The sequence below is a fragment of the Haliotis rubra genome, unplaced genomic scaffold (genome assembly GCF_003918875.1).
Source record: "Haliotis rubra isolate DU_JTF1 unplaced genomic scaffold, ASM391887v1 Scf1372, whole genome shotgun sequence".
Taxonomy (NCBI): domain Eukaryota; kingdom Metazoa; phylum Mollusca; class Gastropoda; order Lepetellida; family Haliotidae; genus Haliotis; species Haliotis rubra.
In genome coordinates, this window is record NW_025765306.1 from 1 (window position 1) to 20,977 (window position 20,977).

General features: G+C 40.1%; 1 protein-coding gene across 1 annotated transcript in view; it reads right to left on the minus strand.

Moving 5' to 3' along the window:
- Nucleotides 1–6,480: 6,480 nt before the first annotated feature.
- LOC124268347 (cytochrome P450 2C31-like) overlaps nucleotides 6,481–20,977 on the minus strand; it is a 65,712-nt gene continuing 51,215 nt past the window's right edge. The window contains exons 6-11 of the mRNA XM_046703323.1: nucleotides 11,916–12,071; nucleotides 11,060–11,268; nucleotides 8,827–8,955; nucleotides 8,386–8,490; nucleotides 7,519–7,653; nucleotides 6,481–6,827 (exon numbers count right to left, since the gene is read on the minus strand). Of these exons, the coding sequence (XP_046559279.1) occupies nucleotides 6,481–6,827; nucleotides 7,519–7,653; nucleotides 8,386–8,490; nucleotides 8,827–8,955; nucleotides 11,060–11,268; nucleotides 11,916–12,071 (1,081 nt within the window). The remainder of the gene's footprint in view (nucleotides 6,828–7,518; nucleotides 7,654–8,385; nucleotides 8,491–8,826; nucleotides 8,956–11,059; nucleotides 11,269–11,915; nucleotides 12,072–20,977) is intronic.

The following is a 20,977-nucleotide window of genomic DNA, read 5'->3' on the forward strand; positions in this document are numbered from 1 at the left end:
ATTTAATCTTTAACAGTGACTATAGTTCACATCTCTGGGGATAGTTTAGCCTGGCCTTTTGGGGTCATTCATATTTTTTTCAGCCTATTCAATTTAGAATTCCACCAGAGAATGGCAGCAAGGTTACATAGATGTTCTTTTTTCAGAAATATTTTCAAGTCATTTTTGAGTATCTGCTTTGGGATTCAATGTAGCTGAAAAAAGATTATTTTATTTGCACATTCAATAAAACAAATCCTATTTGTGATTCTTAAACCCGCCTTAGTAATATACATTTGGAGATATATTACAGCAGGTAATAATTACGTTGGAATGTGTGTTTACCAAATATTTTACCCCTTCTTTTAATTAGTTTAATTATTTCAATATTGAATAAATAAAACGAAAATAACAATAGCCATACAGTGTGTACGAGTACGTTGGTGATACTAAGTACAAATAGAATCAAGCATGAATAGAGTTATCGTTCTTGTATAAAGTAGTTCTGGTGTTCATATGCCAATGTGAAATCCTTCCAGAAGGGCACGAGTCGATATTCGGCTTGTCACGGAATAACACGAGTTGCTCACGAATGCTTTCAACAGGTATTCATGATTATATCGAGAATGACAGTCTTGAATTGGCCTCTTCAAATAGGTGTAACCAATATAGGGTTTTATTGCATGTAATTTATTTATACTTACTTGGGTGTCCCAGTTTTGCATTAGATCACCGATGTAAGATGTAATAACAGTTTTATATGTAACTGCAGCATCAGCCATCGTGTTACCATTGATTCCACGACTAACGGGATCGGGTTGTCAGGCTCGCTGAATGGGTTGCCACATGTCATCGTATCCCAATTGCGTAGATTGATGATCTTGCTGTTGATCACTGGATTGTCTGGTCCACATCCGATTATTTACAGACCGCCGCCATATAGCTGGAATATTGCTGAGTGCAGCGAAAAACTAAACTCACTCACTCACCCATTAATTCTAACATGGCTGGGTAACCAGCAAAAGACGATAATAGCCTGACGGCACGAACGAGAGTCTGAAAAGATTATATGTTGTCAGTATTTGGGGTGTTTATTAATATATTTTAGAGCGTTATAATACGGCGTTTGCTAAGGCTGTGAAAATTGAGCTGTTATTCGGTAATCTGGATGATATTGTTCTGATTCAATGATAGTGACACAAGCAATTGCTCCACTATCCTTGATCAATCTACAAATAAGGATTTGTATGTATTATATTTATTTCTGAATTTTTGCCTACAATGTAATTCGTTTGTTTCTGATTTATGTACATGGTGACCAATGTAAGGTCGACTTGAGGAATTTCTATGCCAAGGAGGAGAAGAAAACAGCAATGTTAACAGCAGAAATACACGGTTTTTAACATGTATTCCAGGATGTATTCGTCCATGAATGAAACTGTCAAATATTTACACCTTGTATTATCCAAACACAGGCAGGCTGGACTTGCTACATTCTGATTCTTTCATTAGGGAAACAAAAGGGAGGATCCTCACGTTTCAATAAATTGTCATGGGTAAATCTGGAATGGCCATTACAACATAGTCGCATAAAGACTTTTGTTAAATCTGGACGAACAGATCGACAATCAAGTTCATTATGCACTTCAACAATTTCAGTTTACCTGTTGAATATCTTTCAAAGTGGGATAATGCACAAACACAAAGATATGAGACGGTTTCCGTCTCAGCCATTTATCGCCCAATGTCCGGCTGCCCGACGTGAAACGTTTCTTGTTGTTCCCACTGACAAAGCCTCAGAAAGCATCACTCATTAATCGTTTGATCAAGGACCTTGGTAAAAGTGACATATAAAACATGTCACATGTGAGGCAAGTATGTCAGCTCTCTCAACTCATGGTAGGACTCCTGCATACATGTCCATTCTTCTTGTCTACTGGATTCAACAGCTAAAACATAATGCTGGTAAAAATCACTGTCTCAAAGATTCACGATAAGCCTTACCCATAACATTCCTTTATCCATGGGGCATTTGTGTATAGAGCTATATATATACCAGGCGTCTTTATATACTAGGGTCAAACAATATATAGCACATGTAAAGAAAGATTTCTCAGAAATAATACAACTAAGATGCCATCATAACGTTTAATCTGTTGACAAACGTGACATATCGTGACATACAGACAAAAAGTTCAAACAACACTAGAAAACATCAGTTGTATAGACCAACCCCCAAAATGAAAACGACAAACATGAAGCACTCGGTAATTCAATATCTTGTGTATCTTCCTCGCGCGTCCAAGACACATGCATCTTGATCTCCTGCTCCTTATCCATCGCATTCCATTCCTTTACTTGAGCTCTACGGAACCCTGGGAGATCCACTGGTGCTGGGTGACATGTGTACACACGTCGACCGAGCTCATCCCAGACATGCTCAATTGGGTTGAGGTCTGGCGAGCCTGCTGGCCACTCCATCCGCTCTACAGGATGAAGAATTCCGTGACAATCCTGGCCCTGTGAGGCCTTGCGTTGTCGTCTTGCAGAGTGTCGACCACAAACCTCACGCATAGCTTGCAGGAATGGTACTGCTATTGGAGCCAGAGTCCCAATAACCCTGTCCGGTAAGATTACGTCGACCACTTGCAGTTGAGTACGCCCACTGCCTACCGGTTATGCGAGGCCACAGTTGCATCTGTCATTCGCTCTCCAATGCGATGATAAATCCTCTGCCGACCACCATGGAAGGACAAACATTCAGTTATGTATATTTAAAACCAAAACGAAGATTTCACAACTTTTAAGAATAGTGTTACCAATAGCTTGAACCTTCATTAATGATGCGGAGTTCACATCATTATGCACACTTAAGCCCATTTTAACCCATTAGAGCCCACGTTACCACATAAATCCCTTTTCACCACATTAATCCCACTTCATCTCAGAACAATATTGTTCCTATCAAAAATATATATTCTTCAGCCCCAAACATGTACCATCAATGGTAAATCCAGTGTACATGCCCCTTCCTACTTCCAACCATGTTCCGCCCACAAATCTTCCCCCAACTCCGTCTCCATCATGAATGTACGTGTGACAACCAAAGAATGAAAGTGTCTCTGAAACAAATGCATATTTCTGACTATTTCCTAACAGACTAGACACGTGAAGACCCGGGATAGAATTGGTCTTCAGTAACACAATCATGCTTGTCGTAAGAGGCTACTAACGGAATTGGGTGGTCAGGCTCGCTGACTTGGTTGACACATGTTATTGTATCCCAATTGCTAACCGAAACGTGAGTCTCATTAACTAATTCAGACAATGACCTACTTTTCAGCCGATCCGAATCTTCTCGTGTGAAAGTGAAAAGAGACACTACAAACAAGCATGGTTACACTAAATTCCAATTCCTTGTTTCATAACAAATGGGTATTTATAAATTAATTTTAATTTTACAGTTTAAAAAGATCGTATTTCTGTAGCTTATGTCGAGGTCGTTAACTAAGAGGTCACAGACTGCCCCTGTTTGAAGAGGTACAATGATTCACAATTCATCTGGCTCACTGGTTACACATCTTATGTGTTCTTTGCGCTTATTAAGTGTATGTTTGTAACGTACAATGTGATGGATATAATATCAAGTCCGTACCAAACCACTAAAATGTTATAGCTGCCGAGCCTCGTTTTGAGATTTCCACGATGTCCATTTGTCAGAGCACGCTGTACGACAGAGCACGCTGCACGGCGTGTTTGCAAGTATTAGAAGGAGCGTAGTGTTGCAATATACAGGTGATTAGATATATCCAATAATACTGATTAATATTTATATTACCAGATGAATTGGTTGGTCTCAAAATTCTGTCCTTATTATTGTACTAAGTTGCGCAGTAGGACGAAACCCAGTCAGCAGGAAACGAGACTGTTGTGCAATCACTGTTTTGACTAGAATGATGCGCATGATGTTGATCACTAGATTGTCTGAACCAGATTCGATTATTTACAGACCGGCTCCATACAGCTGGAATATTGCTGAGGTCAGCAGCGTTAACCAACACACCAACCAACTAGCGCTGCGCAAGATAACCGGTTTACCGGTATTTACCGGTTCAGACATGAAAACGATACGTATTGCGATAAGCTGATCGAAAATCGGTATTTTGACTTGCATTCGGAAAACTTCGTAACACTCGGAAATATTTTATCATGATTATAAGTTGTTATTAAAGCTTAATCAAGCCTAGTGATTTTGTTGTGTTTTTGCTCTATAAATCAAGAAGTAACTCGATTATAAGTAGTTTTTTGTTTAAAAATACTTCATGCAATATATTGCAATACATATCGCAATACATGCTTTCGTATCGCAATATATCGCAATATGAAAATTCTCTGCAATACTCACCCTTACAACCAACCAACCTAACAGAACGACTTAAACAACTTAAATCATTGGCATTAAGTGGATTTCCATATTGACAATTTGAATACAAAATGTGCCCATTGTAACAGAATGTATCGGACCTTAAAGAACGTAATAATTACATTTTAACGGCCTGATATGTTAAGAACGTTTGTAAAACATTGAGTTGTATATATATCAAACCAAAACGAAGATGTTAAACTTTGCAGAAATAGTGTTACCAATAGCCTGACCCTTGATTAATGACGCCGAGTATATGTATCTTCAGGAGTTCAGGACAATTTCCCAAAAGTGAAAGCAAATGTTATCTGATGTTTACGGAGAAAACAATGCGGGAAATGCTGGGCTGGGATTGAAATTTGAGGGTAAAACACGTACAAGAAATAAGCATCCCCATGGGCAAACCTTAAGCTTCCCTGCCCTAAAAGTGTCAATATCCTTTTCATTACTATGAGAAACTTCAACTATAAAATTAACTCCAAGTTTCACATCAAAGATTGCATATCACAAATTCTGTATTCGTAACTATTACTTTTGATCACACCACAATCCATAAACAGAAAAAACAACAATTAAAGATTCTTTATTCAGAATATAGGGCCACATGGCCAAAACTGCTACATATTTGTATCAAAAGTAATAATCGAAATTAAAAAGCATTACAAAAACAGTTAAGTACACAAAACGAAGAAAACGATGCATCTCTGGTTAAATATACTCATTATAAAAAAACGTTTTCACTTTTGCATATAAAATGCTTGGAATTGATACAGTAACTATAATAGTATATTGTTTTTTTGCATGTATACCTATAAGCAAGCATTTTAAAAATAATCAAAACAGAATAACCGATAATGTTAAATAAGGGCTTACAAAAGACCGGTTTCTAAATCTGGAAACTGTATGCCGACAATGAAGATTAACTGCCATTCTTATGAGAATTTTCCTTACAACTTAGTTAAGATTCGAACTTTAGTGACCATACAGTTTGACAGAAAACTGTGAGTTTGATTTCATTGCTGTGTGTATATGGCCATTCAAAACATCGCCATTGGAGAGTGAGTGAGTATGGTTTACGCCGCTTTAAGCAATATTCCAGCTATATCAAGGCGGTGGCCCAAGAAATTGGCTTCACACATTGTACCCATGTAGGGAATCGAACCCGGGACCTCGGCGTGACGAGCGAACGATTTATCGACTAGGCTACCCCACCGGTGTAGAGGAATCAGTCTGCGGAAGAAGCATATTCCATAGGGAGCAAAACACAAAGTAATTGAAATAGCAATGGTTCACAGAAAATCTCTGTATGAAGTCATCAGCATTTCCATCACCTTCAATTATCCATGAATCAAACAAGAATTCGTGTTGTAAAGAAGATCAACATGGTATTAAAACGTCGGTCTATATTTCGCAAATCATCGTAGAACTTGTCATCAGAGGTTTGGATATGCATTCGAATTATCGTAGTCATATGTTATTCTGCGTCAGTTCTATCTTGCATATGTTAATAATGTTAATAAATTATAGAGATGACAGACATTTGATAATAAAGAATAGTGCATATTTTTAAAGCGCACATATCCACGCTCGCAAGCACGCGCTAAGATATTATTACACCGGATACCCCAAGCTACCTTAGGCGCTAGAATGTTAAACATAACCTCACTTCCCTAAGGTGAGAGCATATGTATCACATGCGCTTCGTTGTTGGTCAGGACTGAAATCTTAGAAACTCTCAGGAGTCAAGCTGCCAAAAACGCTGTTAAACACATGCTGTCAACCATCCAAGTACTCTCGGCGCCCAGCGTTGCTTAATTTCAACTGTTTTGTGACCTGAGCTCTATGCACAGGACCACACATCACTTGATACATGGGCGTCAAAGAATGTCCATATATATCTCAATACAAACATACCAGTGATCATATATTTAACAGGTTGGATTTGTATATCAAATGCTCAGGATACCAAGGACTATTAAGAATGGATTGGTTAGGATTTTGAGGCTGTCCGTTTGCAGGCTGATTTCATGAAGCTGGAACATTAAACTACAACTCACAACTGGATTAATGCATGTCATCTATAGTCTCGATACAAAGGTGAGTTCATAATCCTGTGGTACGTTTAAGAAAGATCCTCCACGTGGCTCTGTGTTCACCTTAGCTCCAGGTGGGAGGGACACTTTGAAATGCCTCATGATTCCAGCCAGCAGAAGATGCAGTTCCGGCTTCGCCACGCTCTCTCCGAGACAAACTCTTCTTCCCGCGGAGAACGGAAGCCAGCTCTCTGGTTTGGTAGCCATCTTGCCATTCTGGTCAAGGAACCGATCTGGATTGAATATATGCGGGTCACTCCATTGCTCTGGATCATGATGCAGCTCGTAGTGGTTGATGACCAAGGTTGTTCCTTTTGGAATGTCATAACCACCTGAAAAATTAATATTTGAAAAAAAAGTTTTTAGGCATTGATGGCCAAGAACAAGTAGTGTAATCTTCCTCAAAGTCGCAGTTACCAAATTAATGATACAAAAACGAAGGAGTGAACTCAATTAAAAAATTACTCTCATCCACCACTATCCCAACACACCCATACCCGTGAACATCCAGGATAGAATTTGTCTTCAGCAACCCATGCTTGTCGCAAGAGGCGACGAACGACATCGGGTGGTCAGGCTCGCCAACAAGGTTGACACTTGTCACCATGTCCCAATTGCGTAGATCGATGCTTTTGCTGTTGATCACTAGAACTTCTGGTCCAGATTCGTTTAATTACAGATCGCCGGCATATAGCTGGAATATTGCTGAGAGCGACCTTAAACAACCACCCAACAAAATCACCCATCATCCCTGCACAACCTAAGAATATTAAATGACGTAAGTCCGTTTTTTGCCATAGTAATGTGATGAAACCGTCATCAACAGATTACAACAATACAGTAAAAGGGAAAAATGACGTGTAAACCCCTGGCATGTTTTGTCTCTGAAATATGAATTTGACGTGTTAGTAAATAAGTCCATCCAACGCAAAAATGAATAGCCATCAAAGTTTTGTTCCGTGGACAATATTGAAAATATCCATAAATCTCCAACATCGTGGACATCGTTGAAAAGAGACCTACCGACTTTCGTATCGCACAGTGCTTTGTGGGGAAGTCCGCTTGGTACCACAGTGTGGAGCCTCATACTCTCGTGCAGCACAGCGTCAGTGTAAGGGAGACTACTCCTGTCTGATACACTGGGGAATTGACGTTCACCTGCACATTTGTAAGCCTGTATTAGGTACGCGAAAATCTGAAGATCATATCAGGTCAGGTGGAATTATTCTTGATAAGTCTGTGTTGTGATTTTGCTGGTGCCTTCAACAGCAACAAAGTATCATTATACAACAGCATCATCATCTTTGTATCATCATATCCATTAACGGAACTCATCCTATCATGATACCATCATAAAATAACATATTTTACTATATCACAAATATGGATAATATCATACCATCATATCATCTTAATACTTTATCATCGCATCACGGTTGCTTCATCCGGTTTTACTTTAGATGGTGTTGTTCATAGTAAATCCTTAGCCTCTTGTCAAGACACTTATTGACCAGTGGTAAGCATAAAAGGTATTCGTAACATCCCATCCCACGAGTTCTCAGGTATTGATGGATAAATGGGTCACTGACCATGAACCAAACTATCTAGAAACCGTATCAGTCACCACGATTAAGTTAGGAGTTTCGACGTTCAACAGAGCAACAGAGTATGGGTGCCATTATTTACTCTCTCGGCCGTTACCGTAACTTCGCCGATTCAATAAACATTGCTGCTGTCGCCGTAAACTTAACGCCTTAATCGGAAAACCTATCACTGCATCATACCATATTGTCATATCTCTATGTCATAAGATCAGTGTATAAAATTATCACTGTATCATCATCATCCCATAATTATCATCATATCTCTATGTAATGGGATCAAACGTACCCAGTGCGTCGTCGATCTCAGAGTGAAGCTTGTTTTGAATGTCTGGATGTTCTGCCAGGGCAAGTAGGGTCCACAGCAGGGTGAAGCGAGAGGTGTCCATCCCAGCTGCACATGCACAGTGATCAGTGTAATTTGGACATGCAGAACGATCACTTCCCACGTATTATTAAAGGACATGAATGTTTCAGTACAAAATAGAAGAGACACAAACGATATCCTATCGCAAACACAAAATCAAAATTGAATGTTAAATGGCTGTATGAACAATTTAGATCATAGAATCTACGCATTAACCATTCCACCTGGGGCCTGTGTGGCAAAACATGTTTCCTATTTGATACAAAACAGTTGTCCAAAAAATGTAACTAAACGTTAACACTTACAGGAAGAGAGACATTGGATCGACGAAAACGTACACAAAAGGTAAGTTCAAATATGTACCGGCAAATATATCAGACAGAGTTTGAGTGATATGGGCGTCAGTCATTTGTGACATCACATCCGGGTCCTCCTCCTGATAGGCTTCTTCTTGAGCCAACAACATGGCATCACAGAAATCACGGATGTTATCTGTTTGGACAATGTAAGGAACAAAACGATTGATAGAGAGAAGCACATTAATGCTTCTCTTATTGCCATGAGAAGATCTATGTTATTATGCTTAACAAAGATCGTAATATATGGAATAAGAGAGAATCTTTCCTGTTTCTCAAATAGCTCCTTCAAGTGCAGAAACCAGATCATAATCTGCAATCTGTGTACAAATTCCACCTGTCAGTATGAGTGAACAAAACTTAATAAGATGTGATATTTTTCTGTCAAAGCCCTACTTCTGTGGAATACAATATCTGTCATACTCAGTTTCTGAAACTCTTGAAACTTTTCGTAGGCATTTATGGATGAATACCACATTCTGAACCTATAGAAATGAATATTTCTTGCTACTATTTTACAGATTGAAATTAGTGTTGGGTATTGCCAAAATTTTCGCATTGTGATATATTGTGATATGTGTTGGCGTATTGCAATATGTATTGCAATATACTGCGAAAGTCTAACAGATGGTATAAGCTAATGAAATTATTGCTTCCTCTCTTTTGAAACAATGCCACTGACCACTGTCATGACACAGATGTGATTATACAAGAGATCAATATGTTTCCAAATTGAAGACATCGCTCTAAAGTTCTGAACTGGAGAAAAAGCGTATGCAGCTGCGTCCGCCATTTAGGTTTGTTTATCAATTATACCAATCTATTTTTTTATTTTTATGGTTTTAAAAGTCTTGCAAATGCAATTATATGACCAATGAACATTCTCAAAACTATTAATGTATAATAATATAAAGGAAACACAAATGTTATTAGTACTTTTTACTACATCACGAAAATTACAGATCATGGTCACGGAAATTGCCGATCGTATCGGGTAAACGGTTCGCGAAAAGTGTACCGCTATATACCGTATTGTGAAGTTCAAATTGCAATATACCGGTTAACCGATATTATCGCCCACCCCTACTTTAAATAAATGAATACAGCAAAAAGGGTGCTGATCAGGCTGATGGATCTCATCAGCAGTCCAGGTACCCTTGCCCCATTTACACACAGTTCAGGCAGCAAATATGGCTTCTCCGCAAAAACCTTGCTTTGCCAACCACGATGAAGAACTTTCTGGAGAGAATGGACACACACACACACACACACACACGCGCGCACGCACGCATGCACGCACACGCACGCGCACACACACACCCACACACACACACAACAAACAAACAAACAGAAACACACAAACAACAACACTGCATCACTCGCCAGTGTGTCAAAATAGCTGAGCTCCGGTAGAGGTCCCGTGTTCTCCTGAAATGTTTCATGAGATCAGACTATGGACACCAGGAACAAAACGGGGTCTGACAACAGTATACTTGAGATCCAAGCAAGACACTTCAGAGGCAAGGTGTGTACATTTGCCATGTCTTTTTCTCATTCTCGTCAATCACACTTCTGTCAAATTGGACTCAATCATAAAACTTATTTCAGTCGCTTTATCAAGACAAGATCAGATTCCTTGGCTCGGATACATCTAAGTCTGTATTTGGGGTTATCATTTCCCAAGATGCCCTGCACGTATTGTAGGTTGTGACATGCGTGGACCGTGCGTCAAAACCACAAGCATGGCGGAGACGATAATTAAAGGACCAAGCAACGCCATTATGACACTGTGCCAGAGCCGGGCATTACAAAAGCGTAGTTTGACAGTCTTACATTTTGACGAGAAATCGCATATTGACGTTTATCAGAGGGAAGAGACCGGTCTTGAGCGGCAAACAGAAAGCCTTCTGTTTCACTTATCAGGCCAGCCGACATCACGAAAGCCGACTCCGTGGGTTGCTTCTCGGTCCAGCGGTCGTTCAGATAATAAAACGCTTGGCTTGCTTGACATTTATCTCTGTACCGTCAGAACCATCAACAAAATACTCGCCGACGTTGAGATGATGTCCAATTTCCTCAGCTCTTTCACGAAAGCTAATATTTTCAACATCCTTAGCTCTTTTGAATCAGCTCGATATATTGTTATCATGATATAAATCTAAAATGAAGATCATAGTGTAACAATGAAGGTAAAAAGCGATTAACCTTTAGCGAAGTGGAAAAAAAAAAACCATATGTACCTTTACGTATGGTCCGTCGATGTTTGTCAATTTCTCCATTCAGTGAAGCTAAGAATATACCCATTTCTTTCAGGATAGTTCTAAGCTTCTTGGTGTGATAGAGACGGAGAGGTGGAATTACGTCCTCAAGAAAGCCGTTGCCGGTGTCTTCCACAAAGATATTCAGAAGATGCAGCATCTTTCTGAAGTAGTTGTCACTGACCTCGCATCTGTTATGGTTTAGATCACAGTGATAGTGTCATTGGTATCAATGATTATAGGAGGATAAGCTTCGCTATCCCACCTTTGTTATTGTTATCTCATTATCATATGTACATGTATCTTGTATATAAACTGGTGTACCCCATCATTCCCCCCACATGCTTGAAAACGGTATAAGAAGCTATACCGAAACGTCGCTATTGTGAAAATATAGAAGTTAATTATCCATAAAGTTTTCTCATCTCTATACGACCAACTTCTAGAATGCCACTCAAACAAATCAAATAAACCCATACTAGGGAGTACCGGTATAAAGTTGCAGGATAAGCCCATATTAGGAAGTACCAGTACAATGTTTCAGGATAAGTCCATACTAGGGAGTACCGATAACATGTTGGATAAGAAGCCAGTGTTAGGAAGTGCATGTAGAACGAGGCAGGATAAGCCTATATTAGGAAGTACGTGTAGAACGTGGGATGATAAGCCCATATTAGGTTGTACTGGTACTGGTAAGCCCATATCAGGAAGTGCATGAGGAAGGTGGCAAGATAGGCCCATATTGGTATGTCCATTTAATGTTTGAGTTTTCTTAAGGTTACCTTTGGCCACAGGTGCCATAGATCCCGATATTGAACGCTGGACAAAGTTTACTCACGTGAAATTGAAGCAGATATTGTTGATGATGTTGAACACAATGAGGGAGACAGCGTGATGAGGATTGAAGGGCCCCTTAATCTCCTTTATCATCGCGATGCCTTTGGTCAGTGAGCGCTCTATCCCCTCGTCGAGGTGGTTACCAGTCATGTAGTGTCTGAATAAGCCGGAGAGGAACCGAAAGCGATGACACGGACAATATGTTATTGCTGGAGACATCACAGAGCGAGGCAGTCGAGACATTAGTTCACAAGGAATAACTACATTTACAACTTGTCATACTGTATTGCAACACATTGGATCAATCCTTAGAAAACCATTTTTTTCAATTTTCCATACATGGATGAAATTCGTGCGAAGTGTAGTTTGGGAACATCCCTCAAGATTCGCTGCGAGTGGTTTAGCAAGGCTGAAAATTGATTTTTTTATTACTTGGATGGTTTTTGTTTGTTTCACTGAAGGGTAGTGCCATTTTGGTTTGTCTAAAACTTGTACACGTAAAATTGCGAGTCGTTTTAACCCCCTGTTTTGTCACATTGTGGCTACATCATGTTTCTTAATGAAACTTAAACATGTTTAAATTATTGTAAGAAATATACATGTTTAGTAGGATGTACCTTCTAGCGCCGTATTTACGATGTCCATATTGTGTATGAATACAGTAATGGGAATTAGCTGGTAAGCCCCTTTAGCTACCCAGCAGCCCCGTACCCATGAAGGTCTGGGTTAGAATATTGATCTTCAGTAACCCATGCTTGTCGAAAGAGGCGGCTAACGGGACCGCCGCCATATTGCTGGAATATTGCTGAGTGCAGCGTAAGACTAAACTCACTCGCTCCAACAGCCCCGTACCGTTATCACCAACTGCAATGTCGTATCTTACTCAAACCGTAAGCTGACACTGTTCGTGAGTCAGAGATTGGCTTCCTTCTATACCTGTATACTGTTATCTTATATGACAATATATTATATATAAAGCAGCTCACTTCAGTGCCTTTGTTGCCAACTTCCTGTGTAGTTTCCAAGTACGGCTGTAGTCACCGAAGACGATATTCTTCCCTCCATCATTAAAGAGGTTCGCTTGGAAAAAACACAATATACAATGAAGCGTGCATAAAATAATGCATTTGCTATTTTGTCCCGACGCGGTATTTTTGAAAGGCTCTCATACGAACAACCAGAAATTATTGAGAATTTAAGATTGTAATTATTTTTATTTTTTTCACTGATAACTCATGTATTAAATGTGAATATTAGCAGAACATAACTCCAGATTCAAAGACAGGTGAACAGTTAGTATTTTGTCAAGACAACATGGGCAGCAATGCAGGCTTCAATGCGGCGGGGTATACTACTGATCAAAAAAGTTAGAAAGTCGTGGTCCATGCTGTCCAAATATCAGACCATCTCTACTTTCATTTCAGCAATATTTGTCAGGTTTTTCTTATTGACACTTTCCTTCATAAGTCCCCAAACATTTTCTATTGGATTTAGGTCAGGGCTATAGCTTGGCCAATCTAATAATGTCATATTTTGGGTCCGAAACCAGGCCTGTGAATGCTTTGAACGATGTTTTGGGTCGTTGTCCTGCTGGAAAATCCAAAAATTTCCATAGAACACGTGAGCAGATGGAAGTAAATGTCACTCGAGAATATCTGTGTACCGCTCACTGTTCATATTCCCTTCAAATACACTGAGGGGCGTTGCCCCTAACACAGATATGCCACCCCACACGTTATATTTCGGACTGTACTTTGGGCGCTGATACAAAGGCTTTTCAGTTTGGTTGGCCCAGAATCTCAGTGTATTAGGAAACAGCCACACAGGACTTTCATCTGAGAAAATCACATTGTCCCAGTTAAAATTTCTATGCTGTAAGTACCAGTTCAACCTTCGCTCCTTTTGTTCAGGTTTCATGATCGGTGATGGAATTCCTCGACTTTTCTGCCAACCCATTGCATGCAGCTCAGTTCTAATTGTCTGCTTACAGACAGCCACAGTTCCTCTATCAATCATATCCAGCCTTAAGTTTTCTAAACTCCTTCGTTTGTTTTTAGAAACAAGAATACCAAGCCACCTCCTGTCACCGACCGTCAATTTTATGGGCCTACCTGCGCCTCCCTGGTGCTCAGTGCCATATCCATTTGCAATATTTTTCCAAACACGATAAACAGTGGACAAAGGGATGTCTGTTCTACTTGAACTCACTTAGCTGATGTGATGTCCTTGTTATAAAACCATAAAATCAACTTCTTCTTCTCTAACTCATCCATACTGAGGATCCCTGAAAATGTCGTCTGCTAGCAAGTAAACAAAGGGGGATACCTCTTCACACACTAATGAAATAGGATTAACGGAGTTGTCTCTCTTGAATGAAACCAAGCACTTGATAGCTGGTCAAGGTTGTTTATACTAGAAATCCAATTAAACATATTCCTAAAATTTGCAATAATTTCTGGTCATACTATATATGTACGTCTACTACTATTTACGTTGGAGATATACTGACATTTAGTAAAAGAGAATATCGTTAAACAGAATACTTTGGGACCTCGTCACCCGTAACTATGGCTGCACTTTAGGCATCAATGTCTTATTTTAAATGAAGAAATGAAAAATTATGAGCATACAAAGGAGAAAAAGCAACCACGTGTCTTTTTGTATGAAGCCCATGAAGAACCCGGTTAGAACTGTCTTCAGCAACTGATGTGTGTCGTAAGAGGCGACTAACGGGATCGGGTGGTTAGGCTCGCTGACTTGGTTGACGCAAAGTTGGTTGTCATCGTATCCCAATAGCGTAGATGGATGCTCCTGCTGTTGATCACTGGAGTGTCTGGTCCAGACTCCATTATTTACAGACCGCCGCTATATAGCTGGAATTCTGCTGAATATTGTGTAAACCTAAACTCACTCACTCACTTTTTGTATGGTATATATGTTTTTGTCCAGCTAGGAGCAGTAGATGTAGAGACTGTACGTCATCAAGCCAAAATCTTGATCACTACAAGATGTGTAGCTTAATAAAACAGGTTGTAAAACGATTATTTGACAGCCCAAAATAAACAAAACCCAAGTCTAATGATATCAGTTTGGATGAAATATTGATGCAATCAATCTTCTCATATTTACCGGTATATGACTCGGGCCGCCCTGCAAAATCAGCCTGTCTTTTAACCAGCGCCTCCATCACGACGTCAATATTGTTCAGTCCGATCATTGTCATATGTCCTGTAACGTGAACATTCTATTTTCATAACGTTCATCAGATATTTAACTGATCCATCAAATGACGCCCATCATTTGATAGATGAATGTGTGTTAACACTCGATACATTAATTCTGTCATATGTATATTCTATACAAGTTGATCAAGGAAGCATTTCAGAAATTTTCCCCAAACGACTATTGCGAGCCAAGGAGATGATTCATCACATGCAACACTATTTCTTTACAGTACTTTGATATCTGAAAGAACTTCTCCAGAAATATACTTCATGCAAAAACCTGAGATCCAATGATCAACTTCTATTTACCACCCCCAAGATCAATCTCAAATCCTTCGGCCAGAGATCATTGTCATTCTCTGCTCCTTCTCTCTGGAACTGTCTTCCTTTTGATATCAAAACCTCCCCATCTTTAGCTGTCTTCAAGTCCAAACTTACAACCCATCTCTTCTCCAAGTACTATCCTTGATACCTGCGCTTTGAGCAACCGCAACGGATGGAAAATAGCGCAATATAAATGCACTTATACTTATTATTATTATGTTTTACAGATTAAAGAGAGTATGTAGCAGAGAGGGTTCGGATTATTATTATTATTATTGAAAATGTGAATACTCCATATGGCCAAACATGGATGTATGTATATCCGTGTACACGCAATAGCGTATGTCCAGGATATTCTGAGTCTCCTGGTGGAAATGAGAGAAGAATGTCTCCCTGGACATATACTAAGAAGCAAAAGAAACGTCAGTTTGGAATTGTCCTTCACAGAAACGGATAACTGTAAACTCATGTAATGTTTTGTTGTATATTTTTCACAACATCTCCAACTTTACCTGAGCAAAGACATTCCTTCCCAAACTCAGAATGGAACCCAGGAAGTGGTCTCAAAAACGCAACCTGATCTCGGAGATGGTACGGTGTTCTCCATGTGCTTCATGCAACTCATGCTGCACGTGCTGTTCACAAGGACCAGCCCTATAAATGCACCCCCAAACCTGGTTGAAACATTCACATTACAGCGTCAGCAGGATGCCGCGACTCACAACAGCCCAGAGGAACCAAGAGCTAGGAAGACTTGAAGCTGGCAATACTGCACAAGCAGTTGCCAATCACTTCCAGGTCAAAGTTCGGACCATAACAGGCTGCAACAACGTGCCACAAATAATCGCCACCGTACTGACAGACCAAGGGTGACCACAAGAAGACAAGACAGCCATGTTGTGCGACAGCTTGTACAGAATCTCTTCATGCAGGCATCCGAAACAGCACGCCAGACAGTGGGAACACACGGAAGACCAATCGGTACAGCGTTACTCAGACCAATGTGTTATGGAAAGAGACTCATGGGGTGGTGCAAGCATCATGGTATGGGGTGGAATAGGCCTGAACGGGGTCCTGTGGTGTTCCAGAACCTTGGTCCAGGGAGAGGAGGCGGCATCACAGCGGTGCGCTACATCGACCAAGCTCTCAAACCCCACGTCATACCACATTTCGCACGTCACCGGAACAACATTTTCCAGCATGATAACGCCCGGGCCCATACTGCCACAGCTACACGGGACTTCCTACAGCAGAACGGTGTCAACATTATGCAGTGGCCAGCCCTTAGTCCTGATTTAAACCCAATTGAACATCTTTGGGATGAAATTAAGAGGAGACTGAATAATGTCATACCAAGGCCGAACACAGCCGATTTATTGCGCCAGGCCTTTCTCAGAGTGTGGTTCAAGGTGCCAATCATCAATCGATTGGTGCACTCCATGCATAGACGCAGTTCTGCAGTTATTGCCGCTCGAGGTGGACACACTAGATACTGAAGTCAAGAGTCTGAATGGACTGAAAACGTTCACGTAAAGTCTTGAAATTGTGCTGAGGTATTCAATGATGTGTCAAGATATTGCACACAAAAAATGTTTTTGATCTGCATTTATGTCAATGTCTGTAATGATTTGATTACAGTGCCTATGTAGTTTTGAATTTGTACTGACGTTTATTTTGCTGCTGAGTATATTTTATACAAATGTAATTTTACTTTGTAAGTGGCCAAATTCTTCTTTTGGCAATTCTGTTTGGAATTCTCCAGTATAATACAGCTACTTTCAGTGGCATTTTAGAAGTAGGGAATACAATATTGAACAATCTTTCTGGATAACAACTTCTTATATTTCATGCGTGCGACGTTTCGATACAGATTCTTGATTCCTGCTTGACAACGGTACAATCATCTGTATCGAAACGTCGCACTCACCAAATAAAAGAAGTTGTTATCCATAAAGTTTGTTCAATATATTACAACCAGTGTAACATACAATAGGTATCTCTATTCTATTCACTGCCATGTTGAAGACTTCACCATCTTTGTCCCTTTGACCGCTTGGGGCGGTGGTGTAGCCTAGTGGTTATAGCGTTCGCTCGTTACAACGAAGACCCGGGTTCGATTCCCTACATGAGTACAATGTGTGATGCCCATTTCTGGTGTCCCCCGCCGTGATATTGCTGGAATATTGCTAAAATCGGCGTAAAACCCAACTCACTCACTCGGTGACGTTGACCACTTTCTCTTGCTCACAAGTGTCCAAAGAGTGCACTGGTTGTTCCAATCGATCTGAACACTATGCTGGTGTAGCGAATGAGTAAAGGGTATACGTGGTACTGAATTAGATATATTTTACACTGGAAAAGAGAAGATGACAGCTTTTGAATAAATATCCGTGACTAGGAGTGGATCCAGGATTTTGCACCCTTCACCCACCACTACCCCCACCCCTTCTCTGGATCCGCCCCTGGTGACTTCTGACTGTTTACTCACCCATATTGAACTTCACAACTGGACCATACTCAGCCTTCCACTCCGTCAACTTCTCGTAGATAGTTTTGTTCCTGAACTCTGAAGTTAAAATGACTTCTTATAAAACCATGTTTACAAACGGACAATTTTCTGTTCCCAGCAAGTTTACACTTTGACACATGTGCATCTTGCATCTGATTTTTTAGAAACTAACGTCATTAGTGTAAGTATCATAACACATTCCAGAAAACTCACATTTTTGTATGATATATCTTCTGTTACCAATGACATTTAACGCACCCGACCCATGAAGATCCCGGTTAGAATTGAGCTTCAGTAACCCATGCTTGTCGTAAGACGCGACTAACAGGATCCCAGCTATATGGCGGCGGTCTGTAAATAATCGAATCTGGACCAGAAAATCCAGTGATCAACAGCATGAGCATCGATCTGCGCAATTGGGAACCGATGACATGTGTCAACCAAGTCGGCGAAACTGACCACCCGATCCCGTAAGTCGCCTCTTACGACAAGCATAGTCGCCTTTTATGGCAAACACATGGGTTGCTGAAGACCTATTCTACCCCAGATCTTCACGGGTCTAAAATATATGTATATACAGACATGGACTGCTTCACTGGCTTTATCAAATAAGTATTTTTATTACAAACTATTTAAATCACAAATAATTCAGGAAGATTACCTTTATAAGATTACCGTTAAAAAGTTCCGATCTGCTCTTTCACGTTTTAGATGTTCCTCCCATGATCTTTTTTTTTGAAACGGGACGTTATAAAAACCTTAGTCGGGACCAACGAATTTGTAATGTTTGTAACTTAAGTTCAGTTGAAGATGAATATCATTTTCTGCTTGTATGTCCTGTTTACTTACATCTGAGAGAAAGATACCTGCAACCCTATTACCTTACATACCCAAATTTAACAAAATTTCATTTATTGTTATCAAATACAAATGGTAAAGTTCTGCAAGATTTAGCTATGTTCATTTATCATGCCTCCATGTACAGATTTAACATAATTGCAAAATGAGTGTGCAATCTAGCTGGATGAGCTTTTACAATTCTATTTATATTATGATACTATGTTTGATTGTATATTTTGTATTGTAATGTACTATAGGCCTGTGGCCTTATTAAGTCCTGAAATAAACACAAACACATCTGTGACAGTCTAGTCGTTTTACTGTCCTTTGTTGACAGATTTTACAAAATAACTTTTCTTTATTGTTAAAGTATATATTGTTATAGTCACGATATGTCTGCAATATTGCCGATGTGATTCTAAATCTTACCTCACTCACTCACTCACTCAAAACGTTACGAAATATACACTCGCATGACGCCCCCATATGCAACCGATGCTTGTCGAAAGACGCGACTAACGGGATAGGCTTATGAGGCTGGCTGACTTGATTGACACCTGTCATCTTTTCCAAAGTGCCTTGATTGTCAATCACTGCTTTCCCTGGTCCAGACTAGATAATTTACACAAAGCCATCATTAAGCCAGAATAATACGGTAAACATCAAATATACCAACCAACCTCGGAGGTTCCCAAGTAATGGCCATCCTCGGGGTCCAGGGGGTAGATTGTACCTCTTCTTGCTGATCAGATAAATGGTTACTCCGGCAATTGTTCCCACTAGAACAGCCCGACCGATGAGACTCCTAGGTAACCATTCCTCCTTCCCCTTGAGAAAGTCCAGTAGCTGGTCCAGATAAGGGACGCTCTCCAGTAACTCCATGTCCAGTGTCTTCTGCCAACACAACAAGGACTCGCATCGACATTTAGACTTTACGTATGGCATAATTATGTATGTTTTTTCACGAGTCATAAAAGCATGAACGTATTGAAGTCTGTTCTTGCAATGAAATACATCATTAGTGTTAAAATGTACAAACTCAGTGACAAACCCTCTCCCTTCCCATCATTTCTAAGCATATTTTTTAAATATATGTATGTACAAATCTGCTGACACCGCGCCACCTCCCCAGAACAAAATGGGTGCCCCCCCCCCACTAAATATTCATCATCACGCCCTAGCCATAAATGATGAACGGTCACTTACACCAATTAGTGTATTGTCACTACCTATTATCCCCAAAGCTGATACCTGAGAAACAACGAAGGAGTGAACTCAATTAACAATCACACTCATCCACCACTATCCCAAAGTACCCATACCCGTGAAGATCCGGGTTGTAATTGATCTTTCGTAACCTAACCCATGCTTGTCTCCCCCCTGTGAAGATCCGGGTTAGAATCGATCTTCAGTAACCTAAGAGGCGACTAACACATGCAATTGTATCATGATTGCGTAGATGGATGCTCATACTGTTGACCACTAGTTTGTCTGGTCCAGACTAGATTACTTACTGACCGCCGTTTTACAGCTGGAACATTGCTGAGTGCGGCGTTAAAAGGCAAACCAACCAACCCAATCCTTAATCAAGTACGTGCATGTTTGCTATTATTAGTATTATCAGGACCTGTGAATGTTATCATATACTTGACCTAAAGCTGTTTAAAGCTCACTTAAGCAAATTAGACAATTTCATAATCCTCACCATTATTATGTCAATTTGTACGCATTGACTTTGTCGGGGAGACTTGTGTTGTCAAGAAACAACTTTAGGGGGGGGGGGCAGTTATTCACATTGTACATACTACCCGTAAAATCACGCACACACACACCTCGCCATAAATCATGAGTGAGTGACAGTTTAACATCTAGAATATCACCATTTGGGTATTAAAACTAGCATTTAACTTAAAATATATATGATTGTTGGACAATACAAAATAAAATTGGGCTTTAGATCGCCAACAACTGAAAGTAGATCAGCATACTAGGGACCCATAAATCATGAACGGTCCCTTAATGGTAGGAGGTTGGGTCTTTTTTCAAACTGGAAACATCTATGCCAGACGCTCGCCCAATATAGGTGTTATCTGTACGAACAACGGCAGATATAGGTCACGCTTATTGACTTGACATGACGAAATCGCGGGTAAGAGAGACCAAGCG